The sequence below is a fragment of the Temnothorax longispinosus genome, chromosome 4 (genome assembly GCF_030848805.1).
Source record: "Temnothorax longispinosus isolate EJ_2023e chromosome 4, Tlon_JGU_v1, whole genome shotgun sequence".
Lineage (NCBI taxonomy): Eukaryota > Metazoa > Arthropoda > Insecta > Hymenoptera > Formicidae > Temnothorax > Temnothorax longispinosus.
The window spans coordinates 22,015,574-22,037,644 of NC_092361.1; the positions used below are offsets into that span (position 1 = coordinate 22,015,574).

Genomic DNA, 22,071 nt, shown 5'->3' on the forward strand with positions numbered 1-22,071 from the left:
TCGGGTCTTTATATTTGCTAAATTTACTTTCTGAAAGTACACCAATTTTTTATAAGAAACAGCGTTATATAATTAGTGGGCATTTTTTTTAGAAATATCCTGTATATTGTAATTGTATAAGTACGATAGGTTTGTTTTTTTACATCCTTCAGCTTCTCTCCTTCATCCTTCCCTCTTTCTTTCTCCAACATCTGCTCATCTGTTTCGTTTTCATTGCAGAAAGTGTAACATAGTGCAGCAACAAGGAACAGACTTTACAACACAATCAGGTGCAATTGTAAATTTTCGACGATAAATCATGCAACCTCTTTTTCTTTTGCATTAATTACATTTCCATGAAGTCATTTTAATAATACGCTTAATATATTTAATTCGTATTACTTGTTCTGCGGGATTTGCGTATAAATTCGAGATTGTCTCTGACACGTGCGTCATCAATCACTCCGGAGTACTGTGCGTGATTGTTTATACGTAATAATTAAATAGACACTTTTATTTTCGCAGTTATCTTGCCGAGCATGTCGATTCTAAACACGTTACACCGAGTAGGAGCGTTGGCGCGAGCGAGTTTAACACATAAAGTGAGTTTTTGGAGCAATAAACAGCGCATAAACCCTTTAGGATAACCCTTTAGGATAACCGGCCGGACTCCAATTAATCGATGATTAACCTATCGAGTAATACCCACCTACATTCTCTATTTTGTTATCATAGAATTATTAATTCTTTATTGTTTAACAAGGTGATTAAATTAGGAGCAACAGATTGTATTATAGTTAGAAATTTTACTTTAAACAACTCCACTTAATTGATCACCGATTAACTTAATCAGTGATTAATTGAAATTGCTGCAAGATTTCTAATTACGCAATTTACTGTCCCTAATCTAATCTTTTTCTGCATATGTATTTAACGACGAAATATTAATTGTTCTGCCTACGTTAATAAAATAGCACGGGTATTGCTTAATAAGTTAGTCGCCGATTAATTTGATCGAAGTTTGATCAAAGTCGCTTTTATAGATGTAAATTTGCTTGCAGCTTGATTCGGCGAGAGCCATCACGTTTTCGCTTACGCGTTGTTCCGAAGAAGGAAATGCAACCGAGGGTGATGTAACTGAGAGTTCATCCGCGGAGACTCCCAAGATTGCACGTAGACCAGTTATATCCGTAGAGACCAGCATTCGGTATATGAATAGCGACGGTAAGAAATTGTTGATAAGAGTTTTAAGTGTCAGATTGTCAGGCAAGCGTTGTTTTGCTCTGACAGTCTTACTAATTTACGCGACACAATTATCATGTGACTACAACTATTGCGAAATCCTGCAGCTTACAAGCAGACTTACGGAGATGAGCCGGTATGGAAACCATACAGAAGAAATCACAAAGGAATGTTTCCAACTAGAAGAACTCGAAAAACTTGTATAGTACGTATTCGCAGCTTTTTATCCTGTTACAATACAATTAATATAATGCTTTCAATAATGCTTAGTATATTCAATTAGAGAAAAGGCCAGATCTCCACTGGAAATCCGTGTCCTATATGTAGGGACGAGTATCTTGTACTCGATCATAGAAACGTCAAGCTGCTTCAGCAGTTCATCAACGAGTATAACGGAGACGTCCTGAGTTACTCGTAAGCATCTAAGTTTCATTATCAATATTACTTTACACGTTTTTGTTACATTAACCCTTATGTCTTTTGATACATCTTTATGGACTTCTTATTTATTTGTAGGAAGACAAATATCTGCCAAAGAAGGCACAAACAGCTTCTAGTTGCGTTAATCAGGGCCAAAGATTACGGGACCATCACATACGACGTTCCTTTAAGGCAGTACGATTATTCAGAGTGGAAACCGTCAAATAATTAATCTTTAGTTTATCTATATCATATTACGACGCTTATGTAGTCCTTCATTAAATATGGATGAATCCAAGGAAAATATGGAAAAGATGGAGTCAACGTTTGTTATAATAGGAGGCGGTATAGCTGGAGTATCTTGCGCGGAGGGATTGAGCTTCCTCGCTCCGGAGGAAAGCATATGTTTGATTACCGCTAGTCCCCTGATAAAAGCTGTGACAAATGTAGTTCCACTAGGCAGAACATTAATGCGTTTTGATGTAGAAGAAAAAAGCGCGACAGTCTTGAGCGAGAAGCACAAAATGTTACGAGTTATTCATGATACCGCAGTTAAAATTGACACGGCTAAGAAGCTGGTAGAAGTCGGCGGTGGAAAAGTCATAAGCTTCAAAATGTTGTGCCTTTGTACCGGCGCGAAACCCAAACTGATCGCCGAAAACAATGATTTCGTTATAGGTATTCGTGACACGGAATCCGTATTACAATTTTCTCAGAAACTTAGAGACGCCAGGAGGGTCATAATCGTTGGCAATGGCGGAATCGCTACCGAGATAGTGCACGAAGTTAAAGGCGTCGAAATGATCTGGGTAATTAAAGACAAGCACATTTCCGCAACTTTTGTCGATCCTGGAGCCGCAGAATTCTTTTTAGATAAGATTTCTTCTAAATCCGACATATCGGAAAACCTTAAAGATTCGCCGACCAAAAGAATGAGGTATGTTGTGTCAGATAGCGTGCCAGTTAAAAACGGGGCCGCTCTTGGCCCGGATTGGCATAATAATTTGGATATGGGTGGTACACGTTTTACGCCTACAAACGTTCAGGTTGAATATGAGTGCGAGATATCAAAGTTACTCACTTCCGACGAGCGAGAACAGTTTGATTCTACAGAAGAGTGGCTAGTTTACGCGCAACTAACGAACGGCAAGATTATTGGGTGCGATCTTATTATCTCAGCAACAGGTGTCGTTCCAAATTCCGACATTAGTGGATTGGAAGATCTCGAAAGAGGGGAGGATGCTGGATTGTTGGTTGATTGGAAGTTGGAAACTTCGAAGAAGGACATCTACGCCGCTGGAGACGTGTGTACTGTCGGCTGGCCGAAAGCGAAACATTGGTTTCAAATGAGACTATGGACGCAGGCTCATCAGATGGGTCGTTACGCCGCCAAGTCGATGGGCTCGAATTTAAGATGCGAAGAATTCTTGCAAGACTTTTGCTTCGAACTTTTCACTCATGTGACCAAATTTTTTTCCTACAAAGTTGTTTTACTCGGATTGTATAACGGGCAGACGTTGGGGAAGAATTACGAAATACTTTTGCGAATTACCAAGGATCAGGAGTATATTAAAATCATTCTACAGGACGGCAAAATGCAGGGTGCAGTGCTCATTGGGGAAACAGACCTGGAAGAGATGTGTGAAAATTTGATACTTAATCAGTTGGATTTAAGTATGTATGGCGAAGATTTGTTGAATCCTAATATCGATATTGAAGATTACTTTGATTGATACATCATTAACTTTTTAATAAATACACCTATTAATGTTATCAATTCCACTTTTTACTGAGTCCATATTATAACAAAACTTGATACTGTATGTCACTTTTGATTGTTTGATTTATAAAGATTTATTGTCACTTGTCTTATGGCACATAAATATGAATACTTAGCTATACAAAATATTCGCAATCCTTTTTATATATACAGTCTTACAAGCTCATGAATTTTAATTTATTTCTGTAGAAAAAGTAAATTATAGGTTTTAAATTAAAACAAGTCTTAAATTTAAATATAAGTATTAAATAAGTATAAATAAGTATTAAAAACTTATTTTTTAATCATTGACATATAAGTTATAATATTATAATCTATCATTAATCTAAAAAGTCTATCGTTAGATTACTCTTAAGTTCACATGCATATTATACAATTTGCAATATAATATTCTTAAGTTACAGATACTACTTTCTTAGAAATTACGAGAAAAGTAGAGTTTGTAATTTACAAATTATACTTACACCTAACATACGTTTAAAATAAAATCTTGTGTGTACATTCTTTATTATACTTTAGTAGTTCGCTACTAAGTGTCTTTTAGTTCGGTTACGTAAAATAAAGTCTTGTTTTAATACAAGCTAAATTAAAGTCTTATAAACCAATAATAATCAAAATAATAATGAAAATTCATAAAGGCACGGTTCCAATAAATGATTTATAAAATGTGTTAAAATATAAAATTTAATGAAGCGTTGCACAAATCTAAATCTGTAATGCAATATGTATTATTAATATAATAATATATACGTTTCTCAGATTTTTAAAACGGCAATAGTGAAAGTCTGTAAAAAAATAATTAATATTTTAAACAACTATCGTTCTTACTTTATCAAGTCTTAATTTTCGGTTTTATTAGTAAACCTTACGTTCTTTTGAACATTTCCATCTTTCGTATCTAGCATGTTATTCCGCATGCTAGATTTCTTTGGCGATATGTGACTTGAGCAATTTTCAGCATTATCCTTTGTTGCTAACTTATCTATTATGTCATTATTGATGCAATTTTCAGCATTATCCTTTGTTGCTAACTTATCTATGTCATTATTGATGCTATCTACAGATACAGTATCTTTTTCTTTGCATTCGTTTGTTTCCTTACTATGGAACCGTGAAAGGTTCTTTACATCGTTCAACATGTCGATAACAGTATCGTTATTACTATTTATCGAACTTGCACTCACATCCTCGCACTCACTCGGATCTTTACTCTGGAAGATATTTTTTAAACACTCTATAATATCTTGCATCTTAGCTAACGATTCGACGATTGGTTTAGTGTCGTTCTGATACCGACGACACAGCTTGTTCAACGTTTTCGCGGCGACTTCGATTTGAGTGAGACACGCATTTACATCTTCTTGTTGATCAGGCATCATGGATGTATCGTTCAGCGTCGTTTCCAACATCAACTTGTCCAGGTGGATACTTTTGTTCAGTTGTTTCTTCACAGGAGTCATATTTATCGAGATCCTACTGTTGTTTAAAGAATCCTCAAATACTTCCGTCTCGTAAGACTCCCACTTGTAGCTGGAATGCCACAGTTCCTTCATCGAGTCTTGTATATCGTCACAGTTTCTCAAACGATAAATCCAATTCAGAAAGTCTGTCGCTGGCAACAGCGTTTCCATCGCAATCGTTTTATCACGAACACGAATCACTGGCTGCAAATTATTTTCCACTACTGTTTGTTGTTGGTCAAATTCCTAAAATTCGGAGAAAAATTTAAAGAAATTGTGCACAAAATCAGTAGATATACAATGAATAACGTTAGATTAACAGCCAGTAAGATAATTTCTCGTTCAAAAAAAAAGAAAAATTATAATGTTACAGATTTAAAAAAATGGTTTTTATATAAAAATAACATGAATGCGTCTATTTGCTTATGATATTAAAATTGTACGTCAAATCAGATACACAACTTTTTTTATAACGATTTGCTGCGGTTGAAGTGTTTTCGCCATGAGCTTTTAATGCTATAAAAAACATATCAGTATTCGCGATTGCTGTATCTTACGTTTCGAAATAGTTCAACTAACAACGATATCAGTACCTCGTATCATCACCGTATCGTAGTCGCAAAAACAAAATCTAATACACATGACATGTATGTAAATAGAATTCACTTATATGCGCTACAATATTCAATATTATTTTTGACTACACAAGCAATTGAAAAAGATTTTGTTTCTTATTCATTTTTTGTACAAAAAGTTATCGGCTGTACGACACTCTGTGTAATAATTCATACAATTGTTACAAAATAACTTACAAAATCAAATCCAGCTTCTTTACATCGCTGAGTCGCTTCCTTAACGAGTATTTGCATTTCGTGTAGACTGATACCACCGGCGGTTATCGTTTCCCCATTAAGTTTCGTCTTTAACGCGTTCTCAATGTCCGCAGCCTTCTCGTTCAAAATACTCTCGAGTTCTTGCAGGAAGTTTGATTTGTACGGCGTTAGTCTCGCGTGACTTTGCTCCAGCTGCATTTTCTTAATCTTATTATTGATTTCCACCTCCTTGCTGAGCAACTCCCTTTCCAATTCCAGTTCCTTTTTTCTGTGATCAATTTGTTCGAGGGTGTGCTGTTGTTCTTTCAGAGTGGTATCAAGAAATTTGATCTTCTGCTCGTATTTCGATTTTTGCGAACCGAGTTGCAATTCTACCTCGCGCTTGGCATTTTCAAGTTCCTTTATCGCTTTCTGTTTCGATTCCTCCAGTTCTGCTCTTAATCTATGGATAAACTTGTGATAAGTGCCGATAATACTTATCGAAAAAAATTTGCATGCCAGAACGCAGTTATGTTAAACTTGTAAGTATTTATGCTAATGATCATCTTGATAACGGTCATCGAAATTATTTATATCACTAATGATAGTAGAGATAGTAGTGCAAAACGTAAAATATTACGATTAGATTCTTCTCAATGACATGAATTTGCTATCATTATCACTGGCGATAATATCAATATTTTTGTACAAATAACTGCATTCTGGTTCTACAAAGATTAGCCTTCTTGAGAGTTTATATCGAGGAGTCTTTCTCTAACTACATTTGTTCTAATTAAGCATACATACTTTTCTTCCTGTATTCGAAGAATTTCCTGATGCGCAAATTCAAAATCTATCGCTTGTGTGGAAAGCTTGACATTGCAGGATTCGTCGTACGGATTTAGGACTTTAAAATAGTGATTACCGCCGATGACTAAGCGATCGCCGTGTCTGAGCATAACTTTCCCAGTTACCATCTACGAATAAGTAGAAATATTTTTATCTAGTGTTTCAATCTCTTATATATTACATATTAGCAATTAATCCGTTATCATTTACCTGTCCGTTAACATATGTGTCTCCACCCATCTCGGGCGTCAAGCTTAATTTTCCCTCGTTGTTTTCAATAGAGCTAGGAAAAAAGAAAAAAGTTTATAGCAAACGATTGTATACAATATTTATATAAGAGAGAAAGATTCAAAACGTTAGTCGTTTATTTTAATTTATATAGAACTGATATATAGAATTCAAGCATTCAGTAGAAAGTTAAAACAAGCACTTCAGTGAATACTTAGTTTTTATCAAGTAGCACATACGTAAATGCATATATTTTGCAGACAAGCTGCAAATTTATGTTAATTAGCAACAACAAGTAGAATTTAAATATTGCGTCGTAAGTCCCAGACTTGTTCAAATTCCAATTTATTCAGTGACTTCACGAATCCTTAATGAAGACCTGTATAATGAGGCATGAATAGGATAAAGTTTAAGTATAAATAGAATGTGAATATTATGCAAGAAATCGACAAGGTTTATAAAAAGCAACAATAAATAGAACAACTTATAAAATTATAAGAAACATTGAATCCATTTCACGCCTGCCAGAATCCATCTAATTGATAAAATAAGTTATATAGATCAATAATTGCAATTTACTGATTTGCTGTGTAACAATAACAACATGCATTAAGATTAGAAATAATTAGTCGGCTCGTTATAAGAGACAAATGATGCAAGGCGTGTTGATAAGTGGAATGGTTAACTTCGAAAAGTTCCGGAATTGCTGCTATAATTTACAGAAATTGCGGGAAACGAGAAAAAGTCTTATTTCATAAACTCTAATAAAGTAATAAGAGATGTTTATTTTTTTTAACGTGCGTGATATCTAACGCACGTCGAGTTGAAAATATTTATAGTTCAAAGAATGTATAAACATTAAATTTTGTATTTTGTTGGCAAAAATCGCTAACAAAGATATTAATCACATTACCAGAAGTGAGGAAGTAAAACGATAAAAAAGTCGGGTTTATGACTGACCTTCCTGTGAAAGGACAGCACCTTTACGATGCCGCTGACATTATTGAGATTGCAGATACAGTACCGAAAAGACCTTCAAATATTTTTCAGGAAGGCGACCAACAGCTTTACAATCGCTGGCAGCAAAATCGCTCAAAAATATTGGTTTGTAGGAACCTAAATTATTTACAACGTTCTATATTTCTCAGAAATATATAGCGATTCCGGGGAATTTTTGAAGCTGTTAGTACGAGACAGGAAACATTCATAGCACATTCAAAATATATATTTGACAGAAGAGAAAACAGTTTCAATATTTTAGAAGAATATCTCTCCTCTCACACCGATCCATTCTCTTTTTCCCCTCATCCTCTATACTTTGCCCTAAACGGCCTAAACATAAAAAACAAACGCACACACAATCCATGACTAACCAGTGCAGTGCCCTAACAAGAGGTCCGTCCAACATGATATCCAGATTATCGGTTTCGGATCCGCTATTCTTCCCGATACGAACCAAACCTGGAGGTATGAGATACAAAAGTGTACCAGATAACAGAGGATCGGCCGCAAGATTTACGAGACAAGGCTGCTTATCTCGCTCCTGGAAATCAATCTCGATGGCGATTCCGCAACGGCGCAAATATTTGAGCTCCGAACTTTTCCTCTCTTCGGCTCTTTGGAACTTTTCGTGCGGACTCCTGTAATTACATGTGGCTAACGATTAAGTCTTACCGATTCAATGTAAATCGAAAAAGTCGCTGGTCAGATTTGCGAAACTCTTAATTACACCGCGTACGCACTCGCGATAACAGCTAGCTTCACTTGCGAGGACAAGTGTTGATAAGTTTTACTAAAAGATTAAATTAAAAGATTATAAGATTAAATTATAGCTTCCAGCCCTTAAACATAGCAAGGCTAGTGTAACGGCTAAGAATAAAACACATCACATTAAAAAATCATATCTCATGATTGCAATATCTTCAGTTCCGAAATTTACAAAATTATCACTGCTGATAATTGTTCTTGCCTTGAAATTGTTCTTTCCAAGGATGAATGAGAAAGATAATCGATGACGAAAATTAATTAAAGATATAACATGATTATATACAGAATTTAAATATTATCGTCTCGCTTAATTTTTTATCGTACGTATACGGGACCAAATTATCTCACTTACATCTGAGTAACAGCCAACTGCTCTTCCGTTTTTTTCAACTGATTTTTCAGTTTGTCAATTTCCTTTTGCTTTTGCACAACTTCCTTATCGAACTGGTGGGATGGACTCCATGCATAAGACTTGATGCGATCGAGCAACTGATAAGGCACAACTCCAAACTGCTTCTCGTATCCCTTGCGCACTCCGCGTAGACGTAGTACTTCGGCCTTTAATTCGCTATGGAGATAAGTTATTAAATTACATTTTTATTAAAATCTGTTAGGATAACGAGATTTCAGCTTTTTTATTATAATTTGCCTTCGACATATTCATGGCAATTTTTTACTATATAATTCGCTAATAAACGAGAATATAGAGAGCCTTTATTTAATTAAAAGTTAGATCTCGGGAGATGTTTTACCGAATCAGCCGGTCGTGCGGGTCTTCGTTGATGCGGATTCGATTGACTATAGCCCGAGCCTGGCACGCATACCGGAGGGTCGCCAAGGTCTCCTCCACGTGGATATTGGCCGGTGACACCGTTCCCAACATCGCCGTTCGTGAATTTCCCCCTAGGCTCTCCTGCAAAGACGTTCGCTCATTGTTACATAATATTTTGATTTGCTCTACATAATTCGTCCGCGATAAAAGATACCCCTATCGCACGTTACATTATTAGAAAAACCTCGAAAGCGATTGCAAATCTAATCAATTGCGAATTCAATCGCCGGATATCGTTATCGGCCAATACTGTCATCCGTTAACGGCGCATTCTCCTTAAGTATCAATAAATAAAGGATAAGATTTCCAAAGGTAAATCCCCCTTTCCTTTTGTTTTCGCGATTCTTAAGATAATCTTACGGGCACTCGATTTTTTAACTCTAAATCTTTCGAATTTCCTGTCTTCTACTTCGCAATTCGCAGTTCTGTCCTCACAGCTCCCAGCTTGCAAATAAATAAAGATTTAAATAACCCGAAAAGCATAAATTAAATCAGAATTTTGTAGCATGTATGAAAAATGAGCAATTTTGAAGTAAAAAATATTTTATGCCAAATATTCTGAAATTTGTTCTGCTCGTGTTGCTAATATACCAATGTCGCGAAACTGATATTTTATAATGCGGTGAATTTACCTAAATTATTAGCTAATTTACTGATAGCCTTAAAAATTCCATTCTCGCATAGTGCAATAAAAAAATTATATCATTAACGCAAATTTGAGGGAAAGCCACAGAGAACATCGTTTCCGAGTTCAAATAAATTTGAAAAATGTTCTATGTATTATTCATCACTGATGTTCATTTTATTACTATTAATTATTAATTAACGATCCATATCAGAGATCAAGGACGGAGATATTGAAGTGGAAAAAAATATGTGCAAGATAAAATATTTTAGTGGCTCCTGGACATCTGTATACACCTAGCTATAGCGTATCAAAATAAATTGATAAACTTTTATACACTATACAATAAAAATGGAGACAGAAATTAAAATTTCAATATATTTTTATTAACAAAAGTATTGAAGAAAGTTCCAAAGCATGAGGAGAAAGCAGCAAGAGAGATTACATAGCAAAAGGATGTTAAATAAAAACGCGAGAAAAATTAGGCCAGAAGAGGGGGAAGGTAATGTGAAACGTAACACGGAAGAAATAGATACGGTAAGCTGGAAGCGAAGGAATCACAAGAAACAAAGGCAGAAATAGTACGTCATGCAGTTTTCTACTATTACCGTTTCGCTAATCTGACCGTGATCTTCGATCGTAAATGTCGGTGAAAAACATCACGAGACCGAGAGTAAGACTCGATTGGCGACAAGATATGTTAATCATAAAGCTCGATCATTATTGAGACTTTGAGACAATGTACAAGTACAATTACAATCTGTCGCACGTCGCACTATCTGCATATCTACGTTATCTTAACTGTTTTTACACGCGGCGAAGAGATTTGACGAAACATTAAAAAGAACAACGTCCTGTGACGCTATGATTATTTGCGATTGTAACTCATGTCCATGTGAATCAGTCACAGAAAGACGTAATACAAAGTCAGCAACGATGATGAATATTCTTTTTTTCTTCGCGTTGAAAAATGTTTAAATGTTTAAAAACTCATTAATAAAATTGCAAGTTCACCACTTTATCTTTTCTACGTTGTCTCTCATTTATATTTATATTTTGTTGAAAACAGACGTATAGCGGAACGTCAAATGGAAAAACGCACCGAGGATTATCCTTCCAGATAAAGAAAATGAGGTATAACTGAATCTTCAGAAGAAACTATTTCCATTAATTTGGACGAAAGAACTTTGTTGTATAACAATAATACACTTGTTAATTGTTTAATAATTATAATTTTAATAATAATATTAATATATAAATATATCGTGTATTATTATTACATTACGTTAATACGTTAATATCATATGTGACAATAATAATGATTAAAAAAAGTAAAAAAAGATAACGATAATATTTTCTATCTTCATCGGTGCCTTTGAAAACATCATGATAATTATAGCAGCAAGTCAAAAACATTATCTTATCGACTTGCTCCCGTTGCCAAAAAAAAGCAACGTTCTTTCTTTTTTCAAAAGTAAAACGCAGAAAACAAGGGCGAGGCATTATTTCCGGCGCCAAGGCGCACGCGCCGGTACGCACGTACGCGCGCACGCGTGCGCGTACACGTGCACGCACGCACGCACGCACGCACGCACGCACGCACGCATGCCGCTCTCCTCGACGCGCGCGTTACCTTTTGCGCGTCGCACAATTCTATGCGAAGCGGGCGAAGGTGATTGGCAGAGTGGAAGGTGGGGCACACCGAGGAACGTAAACGCTAACGTACGCGTTCCGAAGGACAGGAGGGGAGAGGGAGGGGGGTGAGGAGATAGAGGAAGATGTGTCGGGACGGAAGAAGCGGGAAGAGGGAGAGGACGGACGGGAGAACCGGTGAGGCGGAGTGGGGTAAGGCCCCCAACAGATAAACATTACGCGCGTTAGCGTCCACGCTTCGTTTAGTCCAAAGCGAGAAAGCCACCAAAAGCCACGAAGGAGACGAGGGTCGGATCCCAGAACGCTTCTATTTTTTTTTCCCCAACTCTCTTTCCCCGCGGAAGAAGAAACTGCGTTTTTACGTATTACCGGACGTAACCGCACACGCCTGACGCACGTCTTTATCAAGCGACACTCCGACACGAGAGCGGGTTCGCGGAGCAGCTTGGAAGAGCCGTCCGTGAAAGAAAAAGACGCACGCTTCGGCGCGGGAGGCGCTAATTCGAGAGCTGACGATATACAGTCCCGATTTGAACGTCGACCAACGCGGGGGATCGCCACGAGGGGATCATGGACCTGATTTACATACCGGAGGTGCTCACCTACGGGTACTCGCGGAATCCGCAGTACCGCGACTACGAGCAGCCGTGGAACAAGGACTATTTCAAGTGCGGCAACAGCACCAGTAAGCACACAGAACCCTCTCCTTCGTCTCGTCCAGTTGTTGCGGTTTAATTAATTAATTTACACTTGACTCTCGACACTTCACGGTGCAGTGGAGTAATTCGTGTTTGCGAAAACCGACACGTTTTTCTTGCGTCCTTTAATTTAATTAGAGTTACAGCCTTGACAACGAATTGTTACATTGATAACGAACTATGAACACGCTCTAGTTATTAAGTAGCATTAGCAGTAAGCGATAAGCGTCTTCGCAGTTATACAATCGTCGCGAATGCGCTTCTCTGAATAGATATGCGGAATGCCGGGTCATGAATTTTTTCGTCGACTCAGTTGATCGGGTTTCTTTTAAAAATATCGTTTTTCAAGTTCGAAGAGACTGAAAAATAAACGATTTTTCACAAACCAAAAATCAACGTCGAAGTTGCGTCAATAGATTTAAAATCCTTAAATTTTAAAAATTTGGGAAGAAACAATCGTCTTGTTTAATTCACGACAAAATTTCAATTTAAGATCCCGAGATATCTAACAGAAATTAACGAATCAATTAAAAGCTGATAATTTTCACCGTGAAAAGTTCAACTGCGCGTCATTTAAAAAGCCTCCACAGATAACACTCATTTAAATCTCGCTGGATAAGATCCCTCTTTTCTTTCGACGCAATGATGCATAAATTCGTGAATACGTGTGGCAGGTTCTCACGTGTCGCGAATATAATTAGCAATGTTTACTTGGCGCGATCTCTTCACAAGTAGCACGCAAAACAATTTTCCAACGTAAACAAAAGTATCAATTTCACGAGCAATTAATGTTAATTCGATTAAATCGACAAACGAAACTTGCCGTTTCCAGTGTTTTTCCCCTTTATACACCTTCAAACACGAGATTGCAAAAACTAATCGCGAGGTAAACATCATATTTTCGGTCAGACAAAATTACGAGGTTGGCAAGTTATCTCAAAAGACAATATTTCTTCGCGCCACTCGGTGCAAGAAAAGACGTATCTTATCTCTTATTAAGTCTTATTTTAATTCTGTTGATCTGGATCAGTAAGTACTCATCCGTTATCCGAATTCACAGATATACCTAAGTGTGCAATTTTTTTCATTTGTTTATCCGACTCCTCGAGATCGCTGATAAGTACTGCGATACTCCGATATTCCAAATAGCAGATAATTACGTTGAGACCTTTCTCCGTTATCCGAGACTTGCTATTCTCGATATCCATCTCTCTCTCTCTCTCTCTCTCTCTCTCTCTCTCTCGACTCTTCGAGTATTTTCTCGTTAAGTCGTCCACGTAAACGGGGGAAAGTGCCTGAAAAGACTGCACCGGCGTTACCTTACGTGAGGAAGAAAAGCGAGAGGGAGAGCGAGCCTTATTTTATTTTGAAATATTTTCCAGGTAGAACCTAATAAATTTCCTATCTAGTTTCTCCTTGCCTTGAAATACACGAGAAATACATAGGTATTAAATACTAAGATAATCTGAAAATCCACATATTGATAATGCAATAATAAAACGAGCTAATAAAGCGAGGCAATAAAGCAACTCGAATAAAACAGTCAAGGTGAGATAAGCTGAGGGAAGCGACTGAGGCCCAGTTTCACAAGTGTCGGTTAACTTTTAACCTTAGATTAACTCACTTTTCGTCTCTTTCTAACGTCCCTCTTAGAAAGAGACGAAGAGTAAGTTAATCTAAGGTTAAAAGTTAACCGACACTTGTGAAACTGGACCTCAGGGAACCGCAGGAAAACTGTGACGGCTGCAATCGGAAGTTCCAGGCGGAAATTGCGAATACTTTCATCGGACGTTGCGTGGAAATTGCAGGAACTATAAATCATTTGTTAGTTCTTCGCGGTTGTTAGCCGTGCAAACAAGTTATATTCGTCCGTAATATGGTATACGTAGACTGTTCGTTACTCGGATGAGAAAGCGGTCGACATAAATGCATTGATAGCAATTTAAAAAAATTGCAACTTTTCAGAGTTACTTATGCTGATAAATGTATCTGTATTAGTTGCAAAGTTCACAGCTTTTTCTTTCCTTTTCGTGATTAATTCTTATTCCAGAAAGAATTTATTTTGTCACTTCGCTTACAATAATAAATTGGAATTTATACAATACTAGCAAAATTGACTATGCCGTAAGTACGGCGTACTGAGATCTTAAATACCGAATTGTTGGGAATTCTCGCTATAGTTCGAGTCTTTTTCTTCTAGAGCCTAAAAAGGATTTATCGCTTTTCCGGGAAGTTCTAGTTCGTTTAGATTAGTCATTCTGAGGGTTTTTATAGAGTTATCCTAAAGGTATGCATTTCTAATATTCCTTAGGTAGGTACATGGACAACATAGACGATGGGCACTTTCCATTGTGACTATAAAAGAAAAAATTCAGGGCCACTTTTTTCCAACGCCTGTTAAATTCTAACCGACCGTTAACCTTTTAATCAATAAAATAGAATTTAACTATTGTGAAAAATTAACGGTCAGTTAGAGCTTAATGGATGTTGGAAAAAGTGGCTCTAAATAAATATAAAACTACTCGGGGAAGGAGGAGGTACAATACTTCCGCGATACAAATGTATATACGACTGGAAATTATTGCAACCGAAAAAATGCGAAGACAACACTTTTCGTTACCGAGTGTTATCGATTCATATACTCGCGGGCAAAATAGCAGCGGAGTAATTATCGTGAAAAATTCGCGGACAATAGCTGTCTTTGTGCGTCACATTTACGTCGCAGAATATACCTGTTACACGTGGTGTATGGATAAAAATCATAGGTAAATGTTTCAGATTAAAGCAATAATTTCACAATAAATGCGTGTATGTAATTTTTAAGTAGATTAAAAAAAAAGATACCTTGAATTTATAAAAATATTTTTAATACGTATTTTAATGGAAAGGGTTTCCGGGAAGAGAGATTACTCTATTATTGAATTGCACAAAACAATGAATGGTAAATTGCGAGGAAAACTTTGTGAGTTTATATTTTTTGTTGCTATATAAATATATGGGCATTTTATACCAGCCGTATGTGTCACGTGGATTAAAAATGCTGAAATATATATCGGCTATATCGCACATCGTATTATGCGCATTCCTTCTGCAACATGCAATTTCAAAATACTACCTGCGTCAGCGCCTTGCTAATGCATTTCCTTTTACAAAAAAATAAAACGCCAAATATGCGGCGCCAGCAGCATGAATAATCAACATGCAACGATTCTCTTTATCATACATTATCATATATTAAACCGCTATAATCTAAATATACTCGTATCGCGTCGCTGCAGGGGAATTAATTACGTTATCACGAATCCATTCTCCTGTGGAACGCGTTCGTTCAGTAATATCTCTGTGACATTTGTAACTGTAATTATTCTCTTTTTCGAACGAACGACTTCGAGATGTCGTAATTTATTGCTAAATATCGATATCGATCTGCTAACGATAGGCTTTTCGGCTTTTCCACCGAAAAAAAAGACACACGTTACCCGTATATTTCTCATGGAAATCGGGCCTCTTCCGTTTACGTCGCTTCATAACGAGATAAAAAGTTACATAATTATACAAATTACTGGCACGAAATGTTTACTCGCGAACTCGCGTATCTCGATATTCCTCACGGTCGCATATCTATCCCTCGTTTTCTGTCATCGAGCGATTGCTGTAATAGCAATAATATACTCTGATACGCGCGCTGTTTATTGCGCCTGATATTACCGGCCCCGATTCTATGCGGATAAATAACACGCAAAAAAAAACTCCATGTTATCGCGCATTTGGGAGATAAGTTGCAATTTTATCAGATAAAAAATCGAACATTTTATTGTTGTTACGATCGTAGTTACGTACTTATTTTAAAAAAGTGCATTGATTAAAGATTAATGTTCACGTTGCGAGGACGATTAGTTACTATCGTATTGCGTTTCATCGACGCTACTACCGATTACGTAACATCTGACATTGACATTTTGAAAAACGAACAGATTCTTCAGTGAAATTGAAATAAAAATTCTCTTGTAAGAACTTAAAGACTCGATTTAATATTATTTAAGAAGAAAAAAAATCTGTCTCGAGGTAGGACGAGATAGAGGCAATCAAATAATTCGCAGCTATTCTATTTTCCGGTTATTTCAAGCCGTCCGTCCGTCATGCGTACGTTTCTACGATACGCGTCTCTATTTTTAGACAGTTCCCTTAGGCGGCCACGCGTGTGACCCGAATCGACGTTTCAAACGTCGCAGCATCTCTTTTTATTAATCGGCGGATTGTTTATGACATTCGAAATGCGGAAGGACACTCGGCACGATCGTCAATCGTGAGAAATTCCGATTTCAACTTCAGTTAATGCTAATCGGACCTCTTTCAGAAGAGACGAATCTCGAGATGGATTTCAATTTTTTTTCAGGTCCCGGATTAATCATTTCTGTCGAATTAATCATCCGTTTAAATATAATTGCTTAAGTGTTTGCGATGTATTCCGGAGATTATTGCGTCCCCGAGTATGTCTCGATTAGCCACGAGTCGGAATGCCAGATCTCCGTGACTCACGAGCGAAGGTATATAATCATCTGGCGCTACAGGTGAACGCGTTCAAGATCGTACGTTGGAATTGTTTTTTTTTTGCGTTGTTTTTTTTTTAATTACCACGTTGAATGCCGTGACGGTCACCGGCGATACTATAGCACCGTTTCGCACGTGGACGCAAAAATAGGAATTAAAATTACAGTTACCGCCAAATAAAAGAACGCATTAAACGGAATGATTAATGCGCTCGCTAAAAATCCCGTTGATTCACTTCCATTCATTCGTTAGTCATATCAGATGTGTAGCGTGTAATTAATTGCTTTGGAAGTTTGTAAACGTACGCATATGGCATGACTGAGCGAAGTAGAACTGGCTTTTGTCTTGAATAAATAACCAAGGAATTTTCTATCGTTCGGCAACAAATGTAATAATTCATATTAATATTTATAGTCGCCATATCTTGTCTGCACATATAAAGTATCATGCGTAAAATACAAGTATCTATTAATCAATCTATTAATCTATTAACAAGTATCTATAAATTATTTCAATGAGAGGTCGATATATATTTGAAAATACCCGCACCTGCACATCGATCACATTCGGCGCGAGGAAAATGTCGATGGTTCTATTACTTTCGATATTTTCCTCGTAATTTTCTTTGGTTCGCGGAATATCAGACAGACTTTTCCCGAAAAATATTTGGAATCTTTATACCACTCTGTGAACTGTACCGTATGTCTTGGTATGTCTGCTCGGAACCGGTATACCAAAGAATAAATAAACCGGTTTGACCGGCATGTTTTATGTAAGTTGTAAAATGCGACATAGAATTTCTATCGACAGAACGAAAACGTTTTCAATTCCTGTTGAGTACGCGTATTGAATATTTCATAAAACTCCTGTTTACCACGAGATAATAAATAGGCACAAAAATATTTATTCTAATCATTGAAAAAGTTGGATTCTTTTTCTCTTCTCAGCAGTCAATTTCGTATTTATTGTTTAAGGAAAATCAGCGGAAAATCAACGAACCGTGCAGCCGCAATCCAAAGAAAGCTGTTATTTATGCAAAGAGATGAAAAGGAGAAACTTGGCAGCTTATATAAGAAGTAAATCACGGAGCGATTCCTGTCACGAAGGGATCAACGAGGAAGAAGAAGAGACTGACGTGACATGCAACGAGAGGAAAGTCGCAGATGCCAACCGAAATAAATCGGCGAAGTAGTTACGCGGTGCAGACAATCCTAGCCTTTAGGTATTACGAATAATGGACGAATCGTAGTCTTTAGGTATAACGGTCACGACAATAATAATTTTATAATTGCTTTTAATGACGATAATATTAAGCTTACATTTATGACCACTGAATTCACACATATCTGTTTCTGGAAATACGTTATAGAACGATAAAACAGAATCGAGTCTTGAAACTCTTTTGTATTTTACATTATGCACATGCGCAACGTTTTTTCCCCCAAATTAATTAGACGCATGAATATTAAATTGGAATAACTAGATGTTATACCTTATACCCCCAAGCAGGTATGAGTCAAATGAATTCCCATCAGGAAGAATCAGATTAAGATTTATATCGAAATGTACGTAGTAAACAGGAATATTTTATCATTACTCCATTCATTCTTTCAGTTATATATTATGGTTAATTGCACGCTAGTCGTTCAACGAATATTCATGTAAATATAAATGTAAATACGCTCCCAAATGTCAATTCTCGCTAAGACCGTCAAATTTTGAAAATTATATTCATGCTTGCAAATTGAATTCATGCTATTGAAAAAGAGAAAGAAAGAACATATCACTGCAATCGTAATTTTAGAATCAGTTGCTATCTTGCTTCAGATAATAACTGCAAATATATCTAGAATGAAAAATGCAGCAAAATCGATTTGGAACTTCAATAAAGTTAATTACAATAAAAGAACCTCACAGATTAACTGCTTGATATATGAGACTGAATACACGATTATGTATTTTATAAGCACAGCGAAATAAGTTTTAGTTTAAGAATATGTAATACACTACATATAGCACAATAACATACAATGTACTTAGTTCTGAAAAAAATAAGATTTTAATCTCTTTTTATTGTGGCAGATGCTAAGTTAAAATTAAATCGATATATTTCACCAGTTATTTTACTTGTAACAATTATTTCTTAAGGTATGTATTTAAGTTATTGTATGATCGGATATAACAATCCACAAGCATTTTTATTTTACATACTGGCATAATTTGAATAATGTTACAATTACTTGTAAATATTAAGTAAAAAAGGATTATAAGGTATAATAATAATAGTCTGAAGCATATATGTCTTTTTTCTAAATTATTGTGTTTTTAATACAATCCTGAATCCTGATAAATCTTTTTCTTTTTCCTTTCCAATAGAAAAATATCTGTCATCTCAAAACTATGTAAATTTATCTGTACTGACAGTCACGCAGAATGCCATTTCAGGCAATTATAAAGTGCACGAAGTAGAAAAGTATTGGTAATAATGTTCTATAAGAGAGACTAGAAACATGTGAAGATTGTCTATTCAACACGAAGTAAGTCTATTTATTTATATTCAAAGATATTTTTGGGCCCTCAACTTGTAAAAAAATGCGTTTATTGAACTTGTAATAATTTCCGCATTTTCGTTAATCCAAAACATGCACAGATAAAATAGTGCTTACCTTTAACAGCCATGTCAACACTGATTCACGGTACGGCACAAAACCCTGTTTACGATTGTTTGTGTTCTCCGTAAGTGATGAAATTACCTTCCCCAAGGTAAGTAAAGATTTGTTAATAGACACACCTTCCTGTTGAACAAACCAATATACATTATACAATGTTATCAGTTATTCGACGCATGTGGGATAAAATTACTATATCAGAAACTGACTCTTAATCTGTCACCAGTTGCAGAAGTTTGGCTCAATCTCTCGCTACCAGCTAAGTCAACCAAGTTAATTTTGCTGCGACGATTAGCATCGAGTGGCTTGCAATCCAACTCATTATCCGCATGCGCCTGAGTTAGTATAATACTGAAAATGCTGTGAGATCGTGAGCTCTTCTCGTTCATACCAGTCGCGGCTGTGGCTCTCTGCGAGTTTCCCACTTTAAGCCAAGTCTAAAAAAAATTACATTCACAAAGAGATTAATATATATTAAGAAAACTAGTCGTAATCTCGCGTTCTTATGAATCGTTATTATGAAATTATAAAAGTACCTGTAGGTCTTTGTAATTTTGCACACAATGCTGGCTCAAATCGACGACATAGGGGCCGAAGGCAGGATGCTCCCTTACTTTAAGGGGAGCTTTCTTCGATGCATTATTTGTATTTGCCAAGAGATCGTGTATCTTTTCATTATATATCTCGAAGTAGCTGATTTCTACGGTGGTCTCGACCTGTGGATTGTCACGTGCTCGTGTAAATATTTCCTGGCAAAATCTTGGGATGATACCGACTCTTTCGTCGAATGGCGTCGCGCTTAACTGCGCGGATTCTGTGCCCATTAAACTGTAACTTTTTCCAGATCCCGTTTGTCCGTACGCGAACAAGCAGACGTTGTAACCCTCGAAAGCATTTTGCACCAAAGGTAACACCATATTGCGAAAGACAACCTCTTGACTGGCGTGACCAGGCGTAAGCGGATCATCGTGCGAAACAAAGCAATGATCGTACATGAAAGTGTGATGCGCAGATTCGCATTCCACGATAACGTTCTGACCGTTTCCCTGCACGACTGTTGTGACCTTTGGATCGTTTGATTCCCTGAAATTACAAATATTGTGAGTAATAAAATACCGTTTATCAATGTAACATAGAATAGAAATAGAAAATAGAAAGAATTAAAAATCTTAATGTATATACAAGTAGGTATATTAGTTTTTAAAAAAATATAAATTTAATACCTAAATATTTTCATCTCAATTATAAGTGACAAAAAGAAGAGTAATATAAGCATGTAGTAAATATGAAAATTTCTTGCAGGATGATTAGTCTAATCTCACTTACTTGCCAGTCAAGGGTCTAATACGTATTCCAACTGTAAGATTGCTGCTTTCACCCTCGTACATTGTCTGTTCCCCCATCACTACGTCGTCAATTTTGTGGGATGGAGTTTCCAAGTGGACTGCGTTAAAACAGTCCGGGGTGCTCTGCGACAGAGCATGATCGCTGAAGTAACGTTTCACAGGCGTTCTCGCATTGGGTAAAATATTGAACTTGGCATCAGCACTGGGCGTATTTGTCACTCTTGTATGCTTGGGCGTGTAAAACTGTATGGCAGACGTCTTATCGCTGGACAATCCACCAGCAAATCTTCTCTTGACCGGAGTCTTTAGATTTCTGTCATTGGACGTGATGTTGGAGACTGTGTTTTCCTGCTGTGGGTTTGTAGATTTTGGACAGGGTTCTGCGTCGGGCAACTTGCTCGGAGATCCCAAGATCTCTGCTATCTCGAGTTTCGACGATACCTTTTGCAGAGGACATTGCGTCAACTTGCTTGTACTCTGACTCTTTGTTAAAACGGCTTTGGCTGGTTCATTGGACAAGGGAGGATACAAATTCTTCCTTCTGCAACATAAAAGTGTCGTTATTTTATTTTGGCAAGTTTCTTTAATTTAACGAGCGTCGAAAAATGTAAAAAATAAGAACGTTAGACTTCTACGGCTTGAAAATGAAAACATTTAATTAATATTTATATTGTATTTAACTTGATATATTTTATACATAAAGTATATACGTAACTATATGTATTTTATTTATATAAATGAAAAGGGAACATATTTGTCTTATTTTCGGTAATGATGCACGATTTATGCAACGTTTATCTCGTTGACACGCAATAATTTTCAATCATCACGCGTCGCGCGTTAACGGTTAAAAACAATGTCAACCGAGTTTGGCCTTACGTTTTTATCGCGGGGACGATGTCCTGCTTGGCGGTGCTCCTCGGCGAGGTCGAGAAGATAGCCTCGCAGTAGCCGCGACTCGTGGATTTCTGATTTTGAGACATTTCTCGGTGGGAAAATCACGGAGAAAAGAGCCACCCGACAACACGATGGGAATTTAAACGGATTTGAGTTTCACGACCTAACTTTACGAAGCCCGGCACTCACGGCCGTGGTGTACGAAGTGTACACAGACGTGATGGACGACAACACGAGGGATTCGCCTTCACGGTCTGCCATTT

The 22,071-nt window shown here is 36.8% G+C and overlaps 4 protein-coding genes across 6 annotated transcripts; 3 read left to right on the forward strand and 1 right to left on the reverse strand.

Annotated features, from left to right (window-relative positions):
• Nucleotides 1-212: 212 nt before the first annotated feature.
• Mrps18b (mitochondrial ribosomal protein S18B) lies at nt 213-1,954 on the forward strand. Of its 2 annotated transcripts, none has more exons than XM_071777006.1 (6): nt 213-269; nt 505-581; nt 1,041-1,203; nt 1,329-1,426; nt 1,505-1,635; nt 1,738-1,954. In XM_071777006.1, exons 2-6 carry the CDS (start codon nt 519-521, stop codon nt 1,871-1,873), a joined length of 591 nt encoding a protein of 196 aa, XP_071633107.1. In that variant the 5' UTR covers nt 213-269; nt 505-518; the 3' UTR covers nt 1,874-1,954. The 2 variants fall into 2 exon arrangements, with proteins under 2 accessions (XP_071633107.1, XP_071633106.1); XM_071777005.1 differs by lacking the exon at nt 213-269 and adding an exon at nt 284-426.
• Pyroxd1 (pyridine nucleotide-disulfide oxidoreductase domain 1) lies at nt 1,926-3,414 on the forward strand. The gene has a single exon (XM_071777002.1). The coding sequence runs from the start codon at nt 1,926-1,928 to the stop codon at nt 3,372-3,374; it is 1,449 nt and encodes a 482-aa protein (XP_071633103.1). The 3' UTR covers nt 3,375-3,414.
• Nucleotides 3,415-3,540: 126 nt separating this feature from the next.
• Nucleotides 3,541-21,996, reverse strand: Neb (kinesin family member nebbish). Of its 2 annotated transcripts, XM_071777000.1 has the most exons (12): nt 21,791-21,995; nt 20,892-21,452; nt 20,102-20,648; nt 19,775-20,002; nt 19,563-19,691; nt 9,290-9,450; nt 8,890-9,105; nt 8,144-8,410; nt 6,753-6,825; nt 6,501-6,670; nt 5,694-6,156; nt 3,541-5,127 (listed from the first exon to the last, which is right to left on the reverse strand). In XM_071777000.1, the coding sequence occupies exons 1-12, from the start codon at nt 21,892-21,894 to the stop codon at nt 4,261-4,263; spliced, it is 3,786 nt and encodes a 1,261-aa protein (XP_071633101.1). In that variant the 5' UTR covers nt 21,895-21,995; the 3' UTR covers nt 3,541-4,260. The 2 variants fall into 2 exon arrangements, with proteins under 2 accessions (XP_071633101.1, XP_071633102.1); XM_071777001.1 differs by lacking the exon at nt 8,144-8,410 and having other exon boundaries at nt 21,791-21,996.
• On the forward strand, nt 11,875-19,210 carry LOC139812295 (uncharacterized). Its single transcript, XM_071777007.1, has 2 exons — nt 11,875-12,332; nt 17,871-19,210. Exons 1-2 carry the CDS (start codon nt 12,218-12,220, stop codon nt 18,086-18,088), a joined length of 333 nt encoding a protein of 110 aa, XP_071633108.1. The 5' UTR covers nt 11,875-12,217; the 3' UTR covers nt 18,089-19,210.
• Nucleotides 21,997-22,071: the final 75 nt, after the last annotated feature.